General features: G+C 41.0%; 1 protein-coding gene across 3 annotated transcripts in view; it reads left to right on the top strand.

Annotated features, from left to right (window-relative positions):
- The window catches only part of arhgef25a (Rho guanine nucleotide exchange factor (GEF) 25a), a 69,457-nt gene that overhangs the window by 10,409 nt on the left and 33,598 nt on the right, over window positions 1-25,450 (top strand). Inside the window, exon 1 of one of the 3 annotated variants that reach the window (XM_084721004.1) lies at window positions 8,662-9,417. The exons of the other annotated variants lie outside the window; for them this stretch is intronic. Within the exon in view, the coding sequence (XP_084577130.1) occupies window positions 9,312-9,417 (106 nt within the window). The 5' untranslated portion in view covers window positions 8,662-9,311. Of the gene's footprint in view, window positions 1-8,661; window positions 9,418-25,450 lie in introns of those variants that run through there. 3 annotated transcript variants of the gene reach the window in all.

Genomic DNA, 25,450 nt, shown 5'->3' with positions numbered 1-25,450 from the left:
AGTAACAATAACAATGCCGTCATACAGTAGTCATAAATATTTGAAAGGCTCCTCCAAGTACTGTCTGTGCAGGCAAGATCTGTTTTGCAGTGTCCTGCTGATATTTATAGATTGTTGTAAACAACAGACAAAGAACAGCCGTGATTCTATTATCTGCACATTTGACCTATAGACCTGACCCTTCTTCCTGTAAAATAATGGACCTTAACATCAGGCACATGTTGTCTTCCTGGGGTCACTTAGTTAGTGTCCACTTGTATCAAAGTTGCTGGTTTGACCGCTAAACAGCTATAAAGCTTCATAATGCTGAAGGAAGCTGCAGATTCATCACTACAAGCTTTCCCATGTACAGTGACACTGCTTCTACATTGTTATTTGATACATTATTAGTACAAAAATATTGATTATAGCCACTTAAAAAAAAAACAGAGAATAAAACGTCTTTCATAAGCAAAAAAATATGATTGCTCTTCTAATGCCATCTTTATCTGTGTCCCAGACCATGAAACATGCGAATCATGTCCTCATACATAAATACTCGGGGTCAATTTCAGTGTGTGTATTTCTGTAAAGTTAAATTGTAGAAGTTCATGTTGTGTTTCAGCAAAGTGGGTCAGGCAGGGCTAGCTGGAAGGCTGAGGTCAGGCAGGTCAGACACCTCATACAGGCCACTGCTCCACAGCACAGCTGGCATTTAGACCACAAACTGACCTGGAAGGAAGGAGGCAGATGGAGCCACATGTACACAGTCATACAGGCATATGTGGTACAGAAAAATGTATCCACACACATTAATGTACTTATGTGCTCTGAAGCTGCATTTTTATTAGTTTATAGAAGGACTTGCAGCATGATTCAGACTTTATTTCAGTGTAGCAGAAGCACCATCTCTAAATCTCTTTTTCCGACAGAAAATCTCTCCCTCGACAGTAAAGCGTCTGGTCTCAGTAATAATTAATTACAGATAAAGCATCGGTGTCTCTCCATGTGTGGTACCTGGGTTTGCTTTTGTTTAATTAACATTTTCTCCTTTGGGTGGCGTTTTAGCTCAGGCTTAAACCTTGAACACAGTCAGCAGCAGCCCCAGAGTCTCAGTGCTTCTAGAGCAAGGTTCACAGACTGGTTCCAGAGAGATACAGAGGGAGGGAGGCTGTGGGTCAGGTAGAGGAGGGAAACTCTGACAAACTCTTGTTAAAGTACTATCAGCATGGTTTGTTGGAAAAAGAGGAGCTGGGTGGGGAAAGTTCTGTAAGGAGTAAGTGTTTGTGTGTACAAAGTGTCTCTGCGTGTGTGCTGGTAATTGTGGGTGGTACGTGTGCGCAGTATCGTGGATGTTTTGAGAAACAAGCCTCCATGGGTGGTGTGACTCCCTTCTGTGTAGTGCAGAGTTCTGTTGCCTGTGAGCTGCACTGCGTGGTGAGATATAACAGTGGGAGGTACTGAGTGGTACTGGTGCTGAAGTGCACACACACACACACTTGCACACACACAAACCTGTCTGTCTCCCTGGTGCATGCCGGCAGTGTAGTTTAGTCTAATTGGACAAAAACAGCAGCTCTGTGCAGACCAGCAGCAGGACAGAAGAGAGGAGAGAACAAGACAGTTATTCTGCGACTTCTGCTCCACGATGGGACCTGGGCCAAAACCAAAAACCTCCCCCTCACACCGGCTTGTCCAGAATGCCAGTTTGCCTTAATTGGCGCTCAGCTGAGAGATGAAGGGAGGAGGAAGGAGAGAGAGGAACTAAGGGAGAAAAAGCGAGGGAGGAAGGAAAAAAGAAATCTAAGTGAGCATATTTTGGCAGGATTTCAGCTGGCTGATGGGGTGAGGAGAGGCTAATGTCAGTGGGGGGTTGGGGAACACACTGCGAATAAGCAACTGCATCTCTGCTCAGCTGAGACTCGCTGTAGCTATTAGTATGCATGCTTATGTCATGTGAATTTGTATTTGCCTTTTTCTTCTGCAGTTTAAGCATGTGTACTTTCTACTGTACACCATGAATACTTTTAAGGGAGCCCAGGTTAAATGTGACACTGTTGGTTTGACAAATCAGAAAAGTGCTATGGTCTTTAGGTTCGTACACTTTCATTTCCTTTTTGAGCTCTCGTGTCTCTGTGAGCAACATTGTTGAGTTTTTGACCAAAAAATTGACTTTCAGGCAAGAAAGTTAGCATTTTTATTGAGCATTGTACATACAATGGTATGATTTAAAATATCCCAGAGTCACATTTTAGTCTAGTTTAATTTGATGCTTTACATTCATGCTACATTCAAGCCCCCCTGCTAAAACAGTTTGCAATGTAATGCTGCTTTGGGTGGGGGCAGTTGTAACAGTCCATTAAAATGATGCGAATTTCTGCATTGTGTGCAGGTAACACTTTGCTTATTTAAGGCTAAAAGATGTGTGGGTCAAATATGTATGTTGTCACTCCTGGACCCTCATATACACATGTGTTGGTCTGGTTTGACTCGGCACATTTGCCCAGCATGGCAGGAATTTGCATCTTCATTAAAACAGGGCTGCCCATTTGTTGACGTGTCTGTAACTGAAGACAGGCTTAGCTCAAGCAGCTGTAAAAGATAAACAATTTCCTGTAAATTCTTCACAATAAGAGTCCTATGTGAAAATTCAAAAGACAGAGATTCAATTAGAAGCCACAAAGGTTGACCTGAACACACAGACACTTCAAGAAACACCTGTCTCTCTGCTCTCCTGCACAGACATGAGTTGAGTCAGACAACCCTCTCTTGTTTGAGATGGAGAGACGGGGGTCGTCACAGGTTGGCATAGCTCGGTGTGTTAAAGATGGCAATGAAAATGCAAATCAGCACAGTGTAGTTTGACTGGGCATAGCCAAAAGTGACAGCGGCAATGGCTGCATTCCCGGGGCAGCCACTTCTATTTACCACAATTGTGACAGTGATTGAACCTTTATGTGACACATTCACCTGCAGAGATACAGTCCACACACATACAGTATTTTTAAATTGTTCACTTCATTCAAAACCGTTTTTCTTTAGTCTTTAATAAAGTTCTTCCATAAATTGGATAGGGTGGATGTTAATCCAGCAAATTACTCTCCCAAGTAGTGGGATAAATTGTAACAACAAAACTCTTTATATTTGACATTAACTCATGTAATCTGTGATTGTGCAGCAGTTGTCCAAGTGAGTTGTATTTGTAGTAGACAGATATGGGTACCATGTATCAAAGTTTGAGGGATCTAGCATGACTAACTACTGAGCTACTTATGCTCTAACAAAAAGTGTTACTACCATCCCCAGTCTCCCCTACTTGAGCAGTGTGTTTACAATATCTGTTTTCCGAGAATGTCACTATGAAAGAACATTAGGAAGTTGTGTGTATTTCCATAAACTAATTCACATTCTTAAATCTTACTCAAGATGATTCTCTGAACACACCTCTTAAATGTGACTGACTGTCTCCTACACCAAGTGGAAAAACGATGCTCTCTTCCTGTTTGGCTGGCTCGGCTCAGACAAAACACACATTCATCTAATAGCGTGCTAATCTTCAGACGAGCCTTTAAATCCAACGTACATGTATAGATTTTACTCATCCTCTATCACCATAGCTGTCCAGGTCTCGCTTTCCACAGCTGCACAAGCATACGTGTGCGGATGAATCATCTCCAGTGTGTGTGTGTGTGTGTGTGTGTGTCATGTGGGAGAGAGGGAAGGAGTGAGAGAGCAGAGGAGAGAGATAAAAGGTAGGGAGATGAATGGGTGTTAATACACGCCTCACCTCACATCGCCCTGCTCCCCCCTTCAAGCCAGGGGAGGAACATTTTTTCCATATTTCTGTTAACATTCAAGGCTTTGTACACATTTCCTGGGCCAACTGCAGTGTTCATTTATTCAAAGGTTTCATTCCAAACTGTGAGAGAGATTCTGTAGGTGTTAAACATCGAGGCTGATACACAGAAATAAGCATTCAGTGTATAAACTGCATGTCAGATGTGGCCACTGTGTATTTTAATGCCTTTGTTCCTCAGTGAAATATTTTGTATTCCAAACATTTGTGGTACTGTTGCAGAGGATATTGATCAATGAAAGAAGAATAAAACAACATTTGTCTGTTTTGAAGCTGCTGCCCAGGCAGAGACCCAACCAATCAACCTTATGCAACAAGTACAAATGCCCCCTACTGGGTGCCCTGTAGAACCACATCCTCTAACTTGAGAGCAGATGAAAAGATTCCCCTGCATTCACTTCATGAATTTTGAATGCATCTCAAGAGCAATGCATTCTTCATTATCTCCCCTTTGTGCAGTCTGTGTTTGTGTAGAGAGCGATAGCGCAGGCAGTGCTTGCTCAATTTGTAATGCTTTGCCCTCGGATTCTTGTCTTGGTGTCTTCGTTTTATCTTGTTCCTTTTAAAACCTCTGTTCCGCCGTCAAATCCATTGTTTCTCAGCCCCCTTTGAATTGTGCTCCAATGCTTCGACAGTGTTTGGCAGCCATATCAGCATCAGACAAGTGGAGACATTCAGCAGCGCTGTTCAATATTCCTCCAGTGAATTGCTCCTTCAATCACAGTTGCTTAAAGCATCCATTATAAGCAAAGAAAGGGAGTGATGGAGAGAGGCCGAGAGGGAGAGGAGGGAGGATTGTGATCTGTCTGTATCTGTGCATCGTGGAATTATTGCATGTGTGCAAACCAGTGTGCTGTCCGATTCTGAGAATAGATAATATATCTGTCACTGTGTTGGGGCGTTTTAATGGCCTTCTTTGTCATCTGTGATGTGAAAATATCACTTTTTCAAACAGGAAAAACTTAAAATGTGTGTGCTCCTATAGTACTGCTATAAATTCTCATTGCATCTGTGGAGCTTCTCTCTGTCTGGTGTCCACCTGCCCTGCATGCTCTGTGCTCCTTCATGCTGTGAAGTAAGGGTTTATTTTGACCAACCCAGAGTTGGTAATTGTTGGAACAGTGGAAAGATGAACCAAGACATTTTTGTGGAGTTTGAATGAAGCTGATGATGATTTCAAGATGACAGTTTTACAAAGGGAGTCTGGTTTGGTCTGACAGTTTGGCAAAAGCAATAAAACAACTGTTCCAGGTTAAATCTTACTCTTGATAAGAAGGTCTCTAATTGTAGCAATCCTCTCCATAATGTTGTCAGACACAACAACAATTTGGGCCTGTCTTTGGCAAAACACAAGCACAAGTGGTACCTGCTCTGCGGTGCACTGGGGTGGCTGAGAACATGTCATTTGCACCCTGTTTATCCAGTTATCACTCTTCTCCGCTTCCATCACAGTTAGTTAGTTTTGTGGTTTGTGGGGATTTAGATGAAGATGAAGAAGCTCCGTTAACTGAGAGGTCTCGGACTGATGATTCAAATCTTCGACTTCCAGGGGGCAGCCCTACACTGTTGTCTCTCTGTAGTTACGAACTTTCTTCTTTTACATGTTGTATCTGGTTTAGTTTACCCTGTATGTTTGAAAGAAACAGAGATGTTCAGAGAGGAAAGTGTAATGCAACTTGTGTGGTTAATGGGCGAGGCATCAGTCTGGCATCTGTCTCTTGTAGGCAGCAGAAACATCCTGACAGCAGTCTGCCACCACCCTGTCACTGCTGAGAGCTGGATGCTAGAGACAGCCCTGTCAGCCATTCAAGCACCTGACAATGCACCTCAGGGATGCGCGTGCTTGTGTGTGTGCATGTGTGTGTGTTGGCTCACTGCCAGCCTCATACTTGATACTCAGCCTTCTCTCATTTCCGTCGATGCCCCAAAGAGGAACCTGAGTGGGTGCTGTCATGCCACTCGCCTTTGTTGCAGTAATCAGGTGGTGATTCCCACACAGTTGGATTGTAGCTTGCGTGAAAGGAGCATGGCGTGTTGAGTGCTACATCACATACTGAGTCATGAGCTCAGCAGCTTCAGGCCTAAGAGATGCTGTTTGTTGGTCAGAAAATAATTGGTTAGGTCTCAGAACACCCAGTATTTCATAATAACATGATCACCAACCTTCTTCATTTTCCCTGGTTACCCCTTGAGTTGTTTCCTTGGATAAGCCTGCTGCACTTACTGAAATGTCAACAGACTCTGATTTCATCTATATGGAAGGCTGATGAGTCATAATTTAGAGTTGATTGAGTTTAATCAGCTCAGATCTGTAAAGTGCACATCTAAATATGGCACATACGCTTGGTGTGCTGCAGCTTCAAGATTCATCAAACTGACTTAGAAGAGAAAACAAAAAACATAATGATGATGATTACTTTATTGATTTTTTAACTGTCTGCACTGAAAATGTTTGTGAGAATGTGTGCATGTGTATGTGTGTGTGTGTGTGTGTGTGTGCGTGTGTGTGTAAGATATGTACACTCATATCTAGTACTAAACACAACTGCTCATGCATGCTCGGTCTGAAATTACACACATTTGTTGCCTCACACACACACACACACACACACACACACACACACACACACACACACACACACACACACACACGCATGCACACATTCTCACAAACATTTTCAGTGCAGACAGTTAAAAAAATCAATAGAGTCCTACAGATGATGATTATTGATGATTATTGATATGATTGTTTGCTGTACAATTACACTGGTATACCACAGACCACTGTTGTAACAGCAGGACTGCTTTGTTGCAGTAACAGGTTTACAAAATATTTACATCAATATGATGAAGTACCTTGCTTTTCCAGATGTGTACACTGCTTTATTAGCCCAAAACATACATTGTTATTTCATCTATAAATGTCATAAATTTCCCAAATTGTACCATATTATGACATGGGCTATTTTAATATGTCAGTTAGGGATGTCACAATCCCAGAAATCTAGCAGTATCCACAATGGTAAGATGTATTTTTGGACAAGAGTAACAAGGACAGCACTCTGATTAAGTTGTTAAAAAGTTGTTAAAGGTCCAGTGTGTAAGACTAAGGGGGATTTATTGGTAGAATATGGAATAAATGGGATATAATAATCATAAGTATGTTTTGTTAGTGTATAATGACCTGAAAATAATGATTGTTGTATTTTTGTTACTTTGGCTATTTATATCTACAGATGGTGTGGGTCCTCTTCCAAACCAAATGCTGGCTCTAATTTTTTTGTGAGTTTCGTAGTTCCTTCTATACTCTTGAAAGTGGAGGGTGAGACCAACCAGCCCTGTCACGTCTTTGTATTTTGCACCAAATCATGGTGAGTAGCATCACTAAGATTATTGCAAAGTATCAATATTGATAAGCAGTCTCAGTAGCCATATCGGTACTATTGTTAGTAACATCTGGCTCCATTATTATTCCGCTATTAGGGAAAGAAATACTTGGGGTTGTTCGTGTTTCTCTAAACCAATCACAATTGTCTTGAGTGGCACTAAGCCCAGGATGCACTGATGGTGCCCCTGCAGAACTGTGTTGGGGAGGAACCTGTTTTGGTAGAACATTTGCACGTCAGGAGACAAATCATCACAAAAGAAAAGGTAACAGCTGCTAACTTGTTTATGTTCGTGCTGTTAGTGGCCTAGGACTACCGCAGGTAGTCTAAGAGACAAATTATTCATTATTCACCAACACCAATCGCGCTTTTCCTTGTAACATTATCTTACCTGAAGTGTTTTATCCAGTGACTCCTGGTCCTTTTATCAGCCGTGAAGAGAAAGACCCAGTAAGACCCATTGTTGTATGACTACATCCCAGTTCAAAAAACACGCAGCTTCAGCGGCCAACATAAAGTTGTGGAGGGAGAAAATCACTTATGTGACCCCTGGCTGTCTAATCTTTCTAATTACATATCTTCACAGTCTTATACTTCAGTAGTTTTTTGGCAAATAGTGACTCTCTTGACTTGAAAAAATATCTTTTAAATTGACAAACATCATATGAATGATTCATGGCACAGTTCAGACGGGGTCAAAAAATAATTTGTCTCTCGCTACTGACTACGGTTTACATATTTATTTTGAAATTAGGTCCCATAGTGGTCCACTGGAAGGGGTATGACTTCGGCTCTCTATACCCACAGAGTGCATCTATTGAATCAGACTACAATATTGGTATAAATAAAATCCTAAAGATATCCATCTCTAACCATGATTGAAGATTTTATCTGTATGGTCCAATCTTATGGTAGATGATTATTCACTCAGAAGGCCAATATCAGTTTCATCTCTACAGTACAGTTTAGTCTAGCTTATCTCAGAGACACAGAGCTGTTAGACTGCCCCACTATGCACTACAATGAATTGTAGGCTAAATGACTAGTGTTACACACACCCACACACAAACGCACAAACCAAGTATGCCAACATGCCATCGTTGTGAAATTTGAGACTGCCCGGTCACTCCATGGAAACACAAAGAAAGAAAAAAAGAAGGCTCACTCTGCTGGCCCTATGATCATAAACGAACACAGAAGTCAATACTGGAGCTGCCCCGGCCAGGAAACCCGACAGTATGATCCATGCAGTGAACACACACTCTTAAACTGCCAGAAAGTGAACACACACACTTACAGATGACACTATTACTGGAAAATACATGACACCTTCAACCCAACATGGCCCCACCTCTGTAAATAGCTTTATGCATCATTACAGACCTGGGTGTTACTATTTCCAGGGCCAGCTCTCAGCGTGGCATTTCATCTGCTCTCTGGATAGTCGGGTAGTCGGACAGACAGCAGACGAATGAGGAAACAGAAGAGGAAAAAACAGCTGAGAGGAGAGAAACAGAGGACAGGAAGAGAGAATATTAGGGGAGTGGGAACCTTATCCTGGAATAGCCAGCAACTAGAGCTGCAGACTCCACCCTTCTCACCCCTCCCCTTACTCTTTCTCTCCCTCTCTCTCCCTGCTATCTCTCTCTCTCCCTCTCTCTGAAGCAGTCTCCTAGTGTGTCATTTGACCAGGCAGTTCACAGAGGCAGAGAGCTCAGCACCAAAAAGAAAACAGAGGAAAAACAGAGAGAGACAGAGGGAAGGGAAGGGAGCACTGCTGTTCAATATAACGATAAGCTTGCTGGAATGTTTCCTTGGCTGAAAAAGACCCCTGTGAGTGAGGATTTCTTCTTGGCTGCTGCTGCATTTGTGGACTCTTTTCTCCCCTCTTCTCGGTCTGGATGTGTGGGCTTTAAGTCTGTCTGCAGTCAGCCGAGGAGGGGGATCAACTGACACCTTTTTGGGGATTTACACTTTGAGGAGTAAACCTCTACTTGTGTGTGAGGGTGAGACTTGAGAGAGACAGGAAGGGGGGGGGGAGAAAAGAGAGAGTGCCGGGCCATGCCCACCTCTGCTCATGGTTCAGCAGCATGAAAGGGGGCCACCATCACCATCGCCACCACCGAGGCTGTGGCTGCCAACACTTGTTCCGTAAAGTCCTGGCCAAGTGTGGCTGCTGCTATGCCCGAGTCAGAGGTCAGTGTCACGCACTTACACACTTGAATTTTCATTGAGTTTGTCATTGTCAGTCTAAGTTTCTTTGCCCTCAGGTTTATTGCTGTACTTTGAAGTAGCTTTTGAGAGTCGGTTTGTGTGTAGTTGCTTGTATGTGTGTGTTTGGTCGCACTTGGAAGCTGCAATTTGTATTAAATTAGACAAAAAGTAGGCATAAAATGTTATTTATTAGACAGTATTAGACCCTTTATTAGACCCTTATCAGACTTTATGGGAGGCTAATTAACATTATCACTTTACCATAGAACTGCACTGTAAACTAAAGTGTATTGTTTCCCACTGTTTGACCCTTGGTAGACTTTTTACAGGGTAGCTAGTGACACCTTACAACTGAAATAAACTGAAAACTAAAGTAAAATCACATATCTGCTACTTGAGACATGTCTTCTTTGTCTTGTCCTTTACAGTTGGCGGAGTAACCAAGACAGATGCTTTCTTTTTTGATTAAATCACATTATTTGCCTACGTCATTACAGTAAATCTGTGTAGTCATAGACATAATAGACCCACAGGCAAAATATTTCTCTACCTCTATGGTGTTGGCTTTTATTAATAAATGGGGGTAGAGTTTAAAGGAAGTAGAAGATGTGAGATTTCACTTTAGTTTACACTACAGTTCTGTTGTAATGTGTCACAAATGAGGCCCTAATAAAGTCTTACAAGGGTCTGTCAATGGGAAACTACACTTTAGTTCACAGTACAGTCCCTTTAACAGTCTAATAAGGGTCTGATGGAGGGAAATAAGTCACTTTAGTTTACAGTACAGTTCTGTTGTAATGTGTTGTTAATTACCCTCTAATAAAGTTAAATACGGGTCTAATACTGTTTAATAAAGAACATGCTATTCCGAGTTTTTGTCAAATTTGATACAAAGTATGACAAAGTATGAAAGTTGTTACGTCTTATTAGTTTACTGTAAAATAAAGTGTGACGTGTGTTTTTGTTGATGACTCTGAATTAAGGCAATAACTCCTCTCTCCTCCTCTCCTCTCATTTAATACCTCCACATTTTCTCGCTCCTCTTCTCCTCCACATTTTCTCAGATGTCCACCCACCTCTCCCTTATCTCCCCTTCCATTCCTCCTGTGAGAGCGTATCCTAATGCTTTAAGTGTAAGCCTCAATCCTCTCGCCTGCTCTCGCTGCCTCCAGCTAAAGCAACAGATGTGTGTCACATAGACATCAGTCCTTCCTACAGAGGACTGCACAGTGAGGAGCAGGGGAGGGGACATGCATCGCACATTCTTCCATTAAAAATAGAGAAGGAATCAGAGGGAGAGAGGGAAACAGAGTGTGTGTGATTTGGAAAGTGTCCTCATCATGATGAGTGTGTGTCAGTTGGGTATGTGCAGCACGTGGATGGATGAAACACACACAGAGGGACTGAACCACTCTGAAACATTCCTCTACCCCAAACAGTGAGAGCTGAACAAAATAGCAGTAATCCCCCCCCCTTTTTTTTTCTGTGTGTGTCCCTCCAACTCCGCTGTTTGTTGTAATGAAGTGTAACAGCAACACCAGCGGTCCATTAGAACAGTGTGGTTGAGTAAAAGCAGCGGGTGGCAGGATATGTATTAAACAACAAGGCTGGTGAGCACACGCAGGCTGTGCTGCTTTATTAGACTTTAAACAAAACTCAGGAGTCACTGTAAAGCTGGGCTTGCATTCACTGCACGATTGTTTCTGACACAATCTTGAGCCGAACAACTCATTTTAGAGTTGGGCTGAATTTCACCTTCGTCAGGCCTTGTTTGCCGTGCAGTGTACAGGACTGATCAACTGCTCCCAACCGCCATCAGACACATTTCTGACATGTCGATTCCCTGCGTTCAGCGCTGTTTTCCTCACTCCACAAGTGCAAAGTGGCAAACAGCCTGAGTGAAAGTGCCACGGGGACACAGTGCATCATTTGGGCGGAAAATATGAACATATATACTGTTCATTACATGACATGTTAGCTGGAGGCAAAACAAAGGAAAAACTGGACGCAAAAACTGTGTTTTATTGTTGGATGCCGGACAACTGTGGTTAAATGTGATAAGACTAAAGCTGAACAAAATAAACAAAATTAAATCACGAAATGTGAAAAAATTTGAGCCATTCTCACACCTATTTTCCATATTAAACAGAACACCCTCTGAATTCAAGTTTCTCTCTTTCCAAACTAAAACAAGCTTTAATTGCCTTGTTAACTCCATAAAGCATACTTACAGACAGAAACAAAATAAAACTCACAAAACCATCAGGGCCCCGTTTCCCAGAGCCTTTGCAGTGCTATGTGCATCGTAAGTTGTATTTTAAGGTCTCCCTTAAGGTTGTCCCAACTCTGGGAAACAGCCCGTAACCTTAAGGGAGACCTTAAAATACAAGTTACGACGCACGTAGCGCTACGAATGCTCTGGGAAACAGGGCCCAGGTCAGTTATTACAATCACCAACTCTAGTTTGGTCATCAGATGTGAAAATATTCTGGCTCCAAATGCTGTTTTCTTCTCACTCGTCCTCTGGCTCAGTGGGTGTGTCCTGTGCCACTGAATGCATCGTGGAGCCTGTCACTCATGCAGAAAGTTAAATCAGCAAGACAAAATGATAAAAATTGCCCCCCAAAACCAAATTACCTACAGCCATTATATTTGTCCAATCATCTAACCCACAACTTTAGAAAGAATGTCTGTCCATTGAGTGAGTGTAGTGAGTGTACGGGTCGGCCAGTCTGGTCTCCCTGAGTGAGTATACATTTTCAGAAGAGCTCCTATTTTCTTCAGCCATTGTTAAGAAAGCCAATGAAACTTGCTAGTTTGTCTTAGCTAACGTGCTTAGGGAATTGTTTTGCCACAATTGTAAACCACAATAAATATCATGTTTTCCTAAAGACGAGTGGTCTGTTCATCGGCACCTCTCTTTTCTTTTTAAATAAGTTTCAGGGCACATGATGGCACAGATGATCAAGACAGCACATTTCTGTCTTATTAGAATTTTTCTAAGAAACAAACAAACTTCTACCTGCCTCAGAACTTTCAAATGAATCTTTACTGACAAGATTCTGACAGTCGATAGCTAGAATGGTCTGTTTTATTTTCTGTTTTACATGTAAAGTGTGAGCACTCAGGTCGTGGCTTGACAATCGGAGCGTACAGTGTGAGCACATAAATCGTGAACTTTGGCTTCACATCACAGACAGTTTACTTGTACAGTAGGAATTAAAATTAAACAGCAACATTTCTAAAATCGTGTAAAGTGTGTCCAGCTCAACAGCTAGCTGAGAGCTGTAAAAATCAGAAATCAAATCTCTCTTTCTGACAGAAAGGTAGTGGCGTTCCTCTCTGTCCCTGTCTCAGGCTTGTGCACGCACACAGGACCCCTGTCACTGTGGCTTGGAGGCAAAGTTAAAACAACAACGGTGTCTAATAGCGCTATATGAGTTAACACTGCAGTGCCACGCTGCGTGTTTGTTCCCTTTTACAAGCGTACATCAAAGGGATAAACAGTGGACCTACCCGCTGAGGCTCTGTACATAGGGGGGCTCATGAAGTAGACTTTCATATTAGTGGCCAGCGTTGTCGGATACATACCTCAGATTCCTTCAGTTTAATCTCTTATGTAATGGATATTCTCCTTTTCCATAGCCTGCGGCTCCCCTCTGCACCTCTTACCATGTTATCATAGCAAATTCGCGCACGCTTAGATCATAATGTATAAACATGCAGGGGATTGGAAGAATGAAACATTTCTGGCTATTAAAAGAAATCTCAATAAACAATCATTGTGGATTTTAAATCCAATAGACTTAGAATCATTCAAACAATCAAGAGGCTGTTTTGGTCTGACATTACATGATTTTATATTTTACAGTCAGAAACAGAAAACCTCTTGATCTCACTTTACAATCTGTGCAGGAGAAATACGAGCGCTCCACTCTACCCCCTCTGAGGAAGCCACATTATAAAGCTACAGTAGTCTCTTAGAGTGACTTAACTATTAATGTGAAGCTGTGTGCTCTATAAAACCTTCTGAAAGAGCATGGAAAATACATTTCTATGTTGCTTCCATTGGTTTGCTCCCACTAGTGTGTCGAGGAGGTCACTTACAGTCCCCTCCAATCATCTACTGTAAATCAGTTTCTATAATTAACATGATGTCAGGGGGAAAAGCGTCAGCTGTGGTGGATGTTTTTTTTTTTTTTTTTTTTTTTTTTTTTTAATAGCACTTCCTCTTTCTATCCTTTTATATCTCAGCTCTGTCTCTTCTCTGGCATTTTATTTGATATGTTTGACTTTTCAAACTCATTTACTGTGTCTTTCTGTGTATGGATGTTGGCCAAGTTGGAGCACAAGCTAAACTGACACTCTAGGACCCTGCTGTGTCTGTTGTGGTGTTTACAGGAAAAACACTGAACAGCAGGTCTCAGTTCACCAGCCAAGGTCCTCAGCGCTTCTGGCAGCCCCAGGACAATATTCTCGCAGGTCAAGCATGTCACTGTATCAAAGAAAGCCGGTGTTTGACCATAAAAGAGGCTTTTTAAAACAAAATGCTAGCTTAAGCTGTGGCTGCTTTATCTTAGGTGAGATAATAAGGGTCAAAATAGAAAATACAAAATGCAAAATAATGGCTTGGTGTGAATTTCTTGTATTTGAACCATTTCTTTATAGTATTTTCTCATTAAATACCAAACGGGACACACTAATGCAAAACAATGAAACACAAAATATAGATAAAAATCTACCAAAAAACAAACAAAATAGTGACTAGAATGACCATGATATGTCATTAGAGAAAAAGGAAATATACTAAGATGAAATAACTTTTCTGACAAAAATGCTACAGCCAGCATGTTCTCTGGTGGAGTTTCAGTGCCTGTAACTTGTGATATTGTTTGACCCTTTTCACAGTAATAAGAACTCAAATTCATGCTGAATGTTCGTGGAATGATTAAGTGTCTGTTTATGAGTCATAACAAATCATTCATAATCTTTAGAGGGAGTTGATGTTTGATAACAGTTAAATTGAGCAATATGTTAAATGAGTTTGGCAGGCAGTAAGACAGGTAGTCACTGAACTCAAACTCAAACAAAAAGCAGTGGGGTTTTTTTTCAGGATAACAGGCTTAGCTTTACATTGACAGACAACTGACGCGTAGGTACAGTTGATCAACTTGCAGTGTAGGACTCGTCATTGCTTGTTATTGTCAAATTACAAAATCTTGTGCTCATTGCACGCTCATGCAGTTTCCTGCAACCTGCCTGAGCCTCCTTGAGTCCGGAGAGGAGGGGGCGGGGCAAACAATTCCCTTCATCCATAGACTATGTTTTAAATAGGATTTTAATATATATATATATATATATATATATATATATATATATATATATATATATATATATATGCGTGGCTCCATCTCGCTATTTGGACTGCTGTACTCTCTTTTGGATGTACAATTGTTACAGATCGCTCCTTTAAAATTAAACAAAATTTCTGCTAATATGACATGCTGATAAGATTATGCTTTGCGCATAATCATATGTTAATTATATGTTAATTCCAGTACCCGAGAGACTTGATGTTCTCTGCATTTAGGGTGGGAAAATAGCTGTCCAAAATGAGTTGGGGAATATTGAATATCAGCAAATATGTTTTTGTGTGTTTGAATCTTTATTATATATGCCAGCCAGATTATATTGGCTTGCTCAGATTTAGTTGATTTGGTGATTTTCCTTATTGTTTATGCTTTTACCATGCATAAACAGGCTACGTAGATAAATAGTTTGTTTGTCTGTTTTTATTAGTCTGAACGTTGTCCTTTATTTTGAAAACTGACTGGATTTTTTTATGCCGCTTCTGTGTCCGACTTCCTGTTTACTTGATCTGCTCTGTGCGGATTGACGCGGCATTCGTCAAAAATAGACTGCAAGTACTTGAAGCGTAGCAGTTAGTTTAAACAGTTAGAGGAGGGGGTGAAGGAGGGTGAAGCTGCAAGTCTTCAATATATCTTCGATGTCTGGGCTGCCGGATTTCTAGCTCTGATATCAACAGCAAACAAACTTGTTATAGTCATTTTTATCTCAGTGACAGGCTGCCTGCATTGACTCTGTTCATTGATTCTAAAAAAGCCACTCCACTGACACAAGAGGAAATTATAGTGTACTGCATGATTCATTCCCTACTTAGACATAATAACACTTACTTGTACGCTGGCTGGATGATGACACACAGTGCAGCATGCCATTATGTCACACCATATGTGTGCCCGGCGTACAGTATGCCTCCTTCATTCACACGCTCACACTCACACCAACATGCTCACATGAAGCATTCAGTGAATAAATGACTGAACTTGAAGTACTTTCAGCTGCTGTCACTCAGACTAAATGCCCAAATGGCCAGTATCATCGGTCCTGCCTCTAACCAGTCACTTTTCTGCAGAAATGGGACTGCAGTGCGTCAGAAAAAAGGCGGATCGATGGCTTTCTGTGGCCTTACATGTACTATCCTGCACACATTTTTTTCGCTTCTTAATCAATGTAGGTAACACAAGCAAGTGGAGTCCTTGGTTAAGCATTGATAGTGTGTGAATGTGCGTAGCGGTGGTGTTTGTTGTTGCAGTATATGTGTTTTGCAGGTTTATTATAGGACTGACAAGTGCCAGGAGGCATGAAAAATGGAGTCAGAGGAAATACATGACAACATATAAGCCAGAGTGCAGGGGGAGGGGAGATGTGGGACTATTGATCTGAGCAGTGCTCAACATGATAGAGAAGCTCAGACAGATGGACAGGTGGAGAGATGGATATAATATAAAGAGAAAAGCACATATCATTTTAGCTCTGGTGTCAGCGTTACTCTGCACGGCACATTAGCAGATTGGCTGCCAGAGGGCCATTAGTGAGGACTGCCTCCCAGAAAATACTGTTGACAAGCCATTTAAAAATAGATGGTGTACAATTGTTTGATATTTTCATCAGTCAGTTGCCTCTATAGGAGCAAAGGCAGAAAATAAAACCTATGCATTCACCAAATCACACCTGGTGGAAGGGTCATATTTTGGGAAAGAGAAAGGTGGAATAAAGTGTTGCTTATGTCAATGATTGGAAAATATTTTTGACTGGTCACACATGTTTGTTAATTTGCATACTCACACACTCCACTAACAGCTTTGCAAGCTAGCTGTTGGCCTGAGGTAAAAAAAAAAAAAAAGAAAGGTCAGTGTGCAGTAGTTGATTTGTAAGTTAATTTTTTTTTTAATGGACCCGGTTTGTTTTTCCCATGGCTACTGAAATGACTCATGAGCAACCTCATATATTAGTCTCTCGTCATTGATGCTGACTGCTAATCATCAACAGTAACAACTAACAACAGCATCAATTTTTTTTCATTTAAAACAGGTTAAAGGTAAAGAAAGTGTGCAGAATTTTGCAAAAATAGAACCAACTGACACCAACTGCTTAGCTTGTTCGCCAAAAGCAGGTTAGGACACATTCGGTTACTTCCAGTTAAGAAATGGTGTTACTACTGACATTTCAGAGCTATGGTCGGTGCCACTCTAACTTGCACAAACCTCAGTCAGATAAAAGATTAGTCAGGTGGACCAGGCTGACATATTGTCTGTCCCTGCGCTCTCTCTGCTATAAGGGGATGGAGGGGGGGATGCATTTTGGTCTTTTTGTTAACAAGGGGGATGGCATCCCCTGTCAACCCCCATCCAACTGCCTTCTGTCAGTTTGAGAACATTTCCTCCTGAAAGTGAGACGCTACATTACAGCTACCAGTCTGACTGGGTGATGCAGTCCAGCGCGCTCCTCTCTCATTGCCTCTCTATCTGCTGTCACTGTCAAGGCCTGAGTATGCTACCAAATGGGCGCTTACACAGATGCATACTGGCTGAGAACCTTGCCGAGAGGCTGACTAGTGCAGTGGAAACATGGGGATAATAGGGGTCTCTTGTGGGCTATTTCACCTCATTTTGCATTTTTTTTTAAAGGGAACTTGTTAGTTACCTATACATGGGTGTTGGACTATAAAAAGCAAAGTTAACCATACGTGACATCCAAAGAATACAGTAGAGCATTGAATAGATGTATGTATTCGCTCCTTTTTGAGGATCAAATGGCAACTTTCAAACAAAGGAAGGAATTCACATAAAAAGCCTGTACAGACTCCCAATGATGACACTGACAGTGTTTTCCTTATACATAAATGGTAATGTTAAACATGATATATGCCACAGCATACTAAGCCAACACAATCATTTCAACATGGTGTCTTTACTGCAGCACAGCCTCCCACACACCCAGTGGTATTTGGGATGCACCCTGAGGTAAATCTGACACACATTAATTCTGCCAGAGAGACACATGAAACAAAAGAAAGATAAGAGTGGGATGGAGGTAAGATCATACAAGACAGAGGCATATATTTGAATTCATACCTTTTTTTAAACCAAGGTTGCTTCAGATTTTCATTAAACTGGCTCTTTAGAATGCATTTGACCGTGTTAAAATATGATCAGTGTTCTATGTTTGAAATGTAGTCTAAAAAGCACATAACCTGAATGTGTCATAGCAAATATATTTAAATGTTTTTTAAGCAGCTTAAAGGCAAAATACAGTATACAGTGGAATTAGACAACATGATCCTGAAATACTTTTCAGATTGGTTTGGCGCACATTTGCAACTGTTATATTTTCCCCAAGTTAGTTCCAGCTAGTCCCGCCCAACTGTGCTGTGATTGGCTACTATGATTTGCTTGTACTCACTGTCGGATTGTCTTTTCTAATGTTATGAAGGGATCAAACCAACTTAAACATAACCAACCAACCAACTGAAAACTGAAAAAAACCCAAAACAAAAACAAATAAATAAAAAAACCAGAAAATTATAAGGGCCTGTATTCACAGATTTTTTTTCACAGCCACAGTGCTTCTATTTGAAAATATCTGAACTTTTCAGGCTCTGGTGTTGTCACTGTTGCTTTTTCAACCAATCATGCATTAGAGGGGAACTCATCATCCTGTTAAGAAACTTGCAGTCACAGCTAACATCAGGTAATGAGCGTGAGCCAATCACAGTAAGGCAGCAGCAGGTGGAACAATCTTGGGAAAAAAATAATGTATTTTAAAGACAAGATAAGTTTCAATAAGAAATATCAGCCAAGCAAATGAACAGATTTCCTGAGAGCGATTAGAAATGCATTACAGTATTATGGTACATTGATCAAAACATATCAGCATAAGTTACACACAGATTGTATGTATTTGTAAATACAAATTGTACTGTAATTGTACTATATGTGTATTGTATGTCAAATATATCTTTTAATACTGAAACTGCAGAGAGTCTTAGGTTTTTAGCTTTACAAGGAGACTCTAAGACTCTTTTTTCTCTCTCGTACACACACACACAGATATATACAAGTACTTTCAGTGAGTTGATTGTGTGTTTTTCTCATCGTGTCCCTGACCTGCTGTGTTCCCACACTGAGGCATAAGGCAGCTTTAATGTGTCTGTGAGTTTATGCTAAAGATGACTTGGCTGCAACCGTACCAGCGGCATAGCAACTAAAACAACTTCTCCATCTGTGGACCGAAAATATCCACCTCTTCCTCCATGACTCTCTCTCTCTCTCTCTCTCTCTCTCTCTCTACTCCTATCACTCTTTCTCACTCTCTCTCTCTCCTTATCTTTCTGCTCCTTCATGTTCTTCTTGGAGGAAAAAAGGCTACGTGCTGCCAGCTTCATGCATTGTGGTGCATCTATACATGTTGCCTGTGCATCTGCAAGTGTGTTTATTTGTGACTGTTGACTCATGCATGCAATGCGTTAGGACAAGGATCCCCCCCAGGAATGACACACACACACACACACACACACACACACACACACAGAAGCATCCACATTTACATGGTTGAATTATGTAGAGAAAAAGATGAACATTTTTATATTAAACAACATTAAATGGAACCAGAACGGCCTCATACTCCATTACTTGTCCATGTGTATCACGTGTAACGTGTAGACACACACATGCAAACACAAATACCATGTAAACAATATACAGCTCACTGTTCTCTGCAGCAGTGGGCTGCAGTAGTATACCTGTTTTGTGGTATGTCATGGTATGAAAATTGACAGTTACCATACCATTTACATTTTCTTATCTATGCCATTGAATTTTACTACACGAAGGACTTAACATGCCACCAGTGATACAAAGAAAAACTCAAAAAAATTCATTGTACTGAGCGACTGTTCATATCAATCATGACACAGTTGTTTTAAGTTGTTTTAGTTTAAGTTTCACTGCCATGCTGAATATTTTCAATGTGACATTGTCAACAACACACAGTTTGATTGGCCAGATGTGTACATGTCAGAAAGGAAACATCAGAAAAATCTACTTTGGTCTAAAAAAAAATAAATTTAAAGCTGCAATATCAATCAGGGGTATTCCGTTGTTGATGTGAAAGCAAGCAGTAGCAGCATACAGGTTCAAAAAATATGAGGGAGCAGATTAATTGCATGGGGGAAAAAAACACACTTGGAGTGCAAAGGCCTTAATTAAAATTAAAATAAGGCATTTGTTAAACAACAAAAACATTCAGTTTTTATTCCTTTCTGATCACTGTAACTGATTATAATAATAATATAATAATAAAAACAATAATTGTGAAATACAGTATACTACAGTGATACTAAATTAACAGTTATAATACTGCGAAAATCTCACACTACTGCATACTGCATAGTTATAACTGCACAAACACTGCATATACAAGTCACTATCATAATAACAGAAACCTCTACGATACATTCCAGTGCCTAAAACCTGTGATGAATGCTACATGCATCCATGCATTTACATTTTTCTGTCTTCCCTAGAGTCTAAATTAAGCAACAAATTTGTGCTTTTTCTTCTAATCTTACTCTCCTCTCCACCCTGATTTGAACATCTGCTGTAATTACTTGCTAAACAATGGGCTAATGGTACTCAAACCATGTTATTACTATGTAATGCACATCATTAGAATAGCTCTCAACGTGTCTCTCCAGTGAACATGCTTCTTTCTTTTCCTTTATTTCTAAACTGGAGTTAATCATTTCTCCATGGAGCAAGGCCAAACTACCTGGTGTTGTTTGACAGTTTTCACTTGAAGCTCAAAGTGAACAGCTTGTTTTGCCCCACCACCAGCCCCAAACCTTTAAGCTTCAGAGTTTACTATAACCTAACACAAAGAAAGGCGGCAAATTCTCACAATTAAAACAGATTTATAGGTCACTGAAATACCATTCAATAATTTCTGTCAATCAGATAATTGGTTTCAGCTCTACATTAAATTGCATTGCTTTGTAAAGCGCTCCTGTTATTTTTACTTGTACTTGGCAACGTTCGGATTCAACCAACGGCTCATTTGCTGCAGTTTCCACACAATTTGAACTGAAACACTTGATCACTGCCGGAAAATGATTTATGTTTCTTCTCAGACTAGTCAGAGTGCGTGATGAGGCACAGCCCCTGCTGGAGGTGTTTGGGTTCAGTCAGTGTCTTGCTCCAGGGCACTCGAGCAGCAGTGTGGCTGTTTTCAGACACATGGAGCTTGATTCCCAGGTTTCCCTCTGCTAACCTGTGACCCAAAAACCCATGAGTAATAAGTCGGGTGTACTTCTGACAGAAAGCAGTCCCACTGGCAAATGTGAGGGAAAATTGCCATGACAGAAGCGGCGTGTATTTTTATGTCTCAGCTGGAGGACCGTCTTTGTCATCAGCTTATAAGGCAGACTGCAGACATTATGGAAAAAGCAACAAAAATAGCTGAAATTGAAGGTATGCTGCTGGACCCGACTGCTACGGCCCAGCCTTTGCGTTCAGCAGTCTGAGATATTTTTAAACTTTGCACCCCAGCCCACCCTCCACCTCGTCATCGCCTCTTGCCCTCCCACCCAACCCCCTGTCTCCTTTCTGCTGTGCAACTGATCTCCTCCATATTGTTTCTCTCCCGCACATGCAACAATAAAGGACACAGACAGAGAGAGAAATAGACTTGTACAACCTAGTGCTCCCAGTTTCCCAGCTGGACAAAGAAATCAGCTGAATTGTGTCCTGAATGTTGCATGATTTGCCGGCTTGGAATGTGAACACCAAGTGGAGCATTAAGATCATTCCTGGGGCATTCTCATTTTCTCCTCCTCCTCCTCCTCCTCTTCCTCTCTTTCTCTCAGACTGGTCGGCGTACAGCCAGTCAGACGGTTATTAATGATGTCTTCTCCCCTTTTCACTATTTTCACCATCTCCCTTTTTCACAGTTCATTCTCCTTTCCTTTTTGCTCCACTAAACGGCCGTTCCCTGACATATTTCCAGGGCTCCCGTGCTCGTCTCCTCCTCTATCTCCCACTCTCTTTTTTTCTCCTCCTCGGGACTCTGTTTGTAAACGTGCAGAGGAGAAGAATGAGGGAACAAATTATGAAACACAGGAGTGCATTCCATACCTTGTTTAGAGAGAATTCTCCTACAGCGCAGAGGGGGGAGAGGAGCCGCTTCCCCCTGCGATTCTACCCCCACTTTCAGCCCATATGGGTCTTTTTAGGTCTGCAGTCTTTAGGGGTGTCTGTGACATTTGTTCTTACCATACTAAACTTGGTTATTACTCCCTCATGCTTGTCTTTAAAGTGGGGGAAAAAAAAAAAACATGTTCACCCTCTCCTGAGAACATCTCTTCATCCAGCAGGTTTACTGTAGGTTTTAGCCACAGGTTGAATGCAATGATTACTTCAGTGTCCCCTCAGGCTGACAGAGTAGAGAAGTACTCTACTCTTTTGATTGTGGCTCCTCTCCTCTGTGGTTCTCTCTCCGGGGAGCATTTGATTGAGGCCTCACTGAGAAACTTTCCAAAACAGTGCACAAAGCAAAGCAAACAATGGGAAGTGACAATATTGAAAGCGATGTGGTGTCACGTTAAAGGAGTGATCTCAAGCTTTGACTACAGTTCAAATGAGCTGAGCATGCTGATCATAAGAACAACTGTGTCTGGTTTCTGGGAAAGGTTATCTGAATCAGATTTACAGTTCAAACAGCGGATATGAGGGCCTGGCCAGTCTGTCAGTGGTACATGTTAAATAGATAGCTTGGATTATTTAACATGGGGGTGTGTAAGGTACTTATCGATAGTCAGCATATTGCCTTCAGTAGATTATGATCGGCACGCCCCCAGTTTGTAGAAGCAGCAGGAGTTTTGGTGTAGGAAGCTAAACAATGTACTGCTGTAGACAGGGTCAGCGATAAAACAAATTTTAGCCACGTTAAAAAGGTCCACCTAAGAAAATCAATATCAGTATACGCTACATTTATTTTCATCACTTTACTTTGTTGTCAGACAGACTTTATTGACGGGAAACTACCATTATATAAGCCAAATATCACTCTCTCCAAACCAACCAAACTCCACAGGCGAAATCAGTATTTTTTACCTCACTTTTGCAATTAGTTTGTCTGTGTTATTGTGTGATGTTGATGAATCTGACCTAACCTTTTAAAACACAGAGGTCACATAATACCACAAACTGCTATGACTGATTTTGCCTATGTTTAGTTGTTTGTCTTAGAAAGAGCAATATATAGCTTATATAACAGCAGTTTCCCCAGGCTGTCTGACGGCAGGGTAAAGTAATGAAAATATTCTAAATATAGTGTATACTTATACTGACATTGATTTTTTTTTTTTTTTAAAGTGACTAAAATACCTTTCGCTGCTGACCCTGTCCACAGCAGTACGTGACTTAGCTTTCATATTGGTACTCCTCTCTCCTTGTCCTGATGGGGGGTGTGCTGACCAGCATCTACTGTAGCTACAGTAAGACACTGACTATTGATAAGTACTTCACACAACCCCACTTCAAATAATCTAAACAAAGGCAGCCCTAAACGCTTTGGTCACACCATACCTCTAATATCAGTTTATAGAGCATTGCTGTTGTGTTGACTTCTGACCTGAATTTTCCCTCGTGTTCGTCTCTCCGTGACCAGAGGTTAGGAGTACAAGTTCATGGTTCATCAGTTGTATAAAAGTCACTAATTCTTGGGCAACCTAAATATTACTAGAAATTAAACTTCACCCTGCCAACACATTTAACATACAAGGACTATTGCCAAAGTAAATTAACAGCCATCACAGTAGATTTTTTCTTTCCTGTACCATTATTAGTAATGGGATTGATATCATTTTAAGAAATTAGATTATTATTATTTAAAAGCACAGTTAAAACAGAAACAGAACACAATCATGTGAAGTAATTAGGGACAAACTGACAAATGTCATGAAATATTGGAATGACAGAAAAAAAGCATCTGTGAAATATGACAAAAAACTGTACCTCTGACCCCAGTCAGTAGGATTAAGGTTGACACTTTTCAAACTAATCAACACAACCAACTTAGCTTCTTGGCTCTCTTCACTCCAGAAGAAAACCTGTGTTATGGAAGAATGTAAAAACTTCAAGGAGTTTTTACTGGGAAATCCAATGGAAAGCAAAGGATGAAAGAAAACATTTCCAAGTGGTCCCTGCAGTCTAGAGTAAACTTTTTCCCTCTTCTTTGCCCGCTCCACAGTGCTGTTAGTAAAACCAAAATTGAGCTGTTTTCTTTTCTTTGACAGCAGACCACATTGATTGTTTGTTGTCAGCAGGTACCATTGATTGTTACCATAGACACACAGCTCTATAGTTCAGAGATAGCCTGCAGCTAGTCTACTGCAGCTAATACTTAATGTTTAAAATCAGTCTGGGTGGTCCAGTGGTTAAGACAGCAGGATTTCTGTGTCGCAGCAGTGTAGCAGCAAAACTAAGGCAACCATAGCTATGTTAATGTGCCTTAAAATCAAGATGAACACATGGCAGTCACCTGTTGTGATGCCTCAGTGCTGTGAAATTTTGTTGTTATTCTTCCTGTGGTGTCTTAATATTATGAAACCTTGCTGAAGTCATCATATTGTCAATATGTACTGTATTGTATTGTTTTTTAGCAGAGATGTGGTTTGCTTAAAGCTTACTCTGGTACAACCTGGAAGCTGTGCAAATACAATAAAAAAATTACAAATTTTAAGGCTAAAACTTTAATGACAGCCCCCCCAGAATAATGTGTTTCCATGGTAACACTCAAACGACACCTGCCGACAACTAGGAAGAAAACAAAACAGTTCAGTGAGTGATAAGGTTACACGCAGTTTTTATAGACTGCAGTAACCCCCTAGTGAACTTTTCTAATACTTTGCCTCACTTTCATCATTAAAGTGTATGAACCTATCCAGAATTGACAGTCCATTCAGGAGTCAACACTGCTCAATCCATCTACATAGACCATGCATTTACAGGTGGACCAGAGCTGCAGGTCTTCCTGTAACAATTGAATAGATTCTGTGTTTTCATCAGACACCCTCTTAATGACCATATGGAGAGCTCTTGCTCCAAATGCTGGATTTGTTCTGAAATGGACAAAAGCTGACAGGTGCAGATGGTTTTCTTGAATTTGGAATTAGCTTTTCAAAAGCATCCTTTGTGCATACAGCATTGTTTTACAAATGACCCCAATGCATGAAATCATTTAGTGATGTATAAATATTGATGCAAATGCTAATTATTACACTTTGTGCGTGCGTTTGCCATGTGACAGGCATGTGTACGTGTGTGCCAACATATGTAGGTTGATTTCATGTCTTGCTGATGGCTAATCTTTTGTGCGGCTGTCCCTTACTCTCTTCCCCTTCTGGGTTTAGTTGCTATGGCGATAAGAGTGGGGGAGAGGTGGAGAGCCATGGAAAGGAATGAGAATATGTGTCTGGAAAGCCCATCAAGTCTGACTGAGAATAACTGTACCAGCACATGTGTACATCTGCAGGTCAACATGGTGTGCCAGATCAGCATGAAGGGCTGCACTTCACTTCTTATTTCATTCTGTGGTTTTGGCACCTTTTATGCTTAGTTCAGATACGCAGTATGTCAGAATGTGTAGCATCCTT

The sequence above is a fragment of the Lutjanus erythropterus genome, chromosome 6 (assembly GCF_056507025.1).
Source record: "Lutjanus erythropterus isolate fLutEry1 chromosome 6, fLutEry1.hap2, whole genome shotgun sequence".
In the NCBI taxonomy this organism is placed as follows: Eukaryota; Metazoa; Chordata; class Actinopteri; order Lutjaniformes; family Lutjanidae; genus Lutjanus; species Lutjanus erythropterus.
Note: the sequence above shows the minus strand (reverse complement) of the source record. Positions and strands in the feature narration are given on the sequence as shown.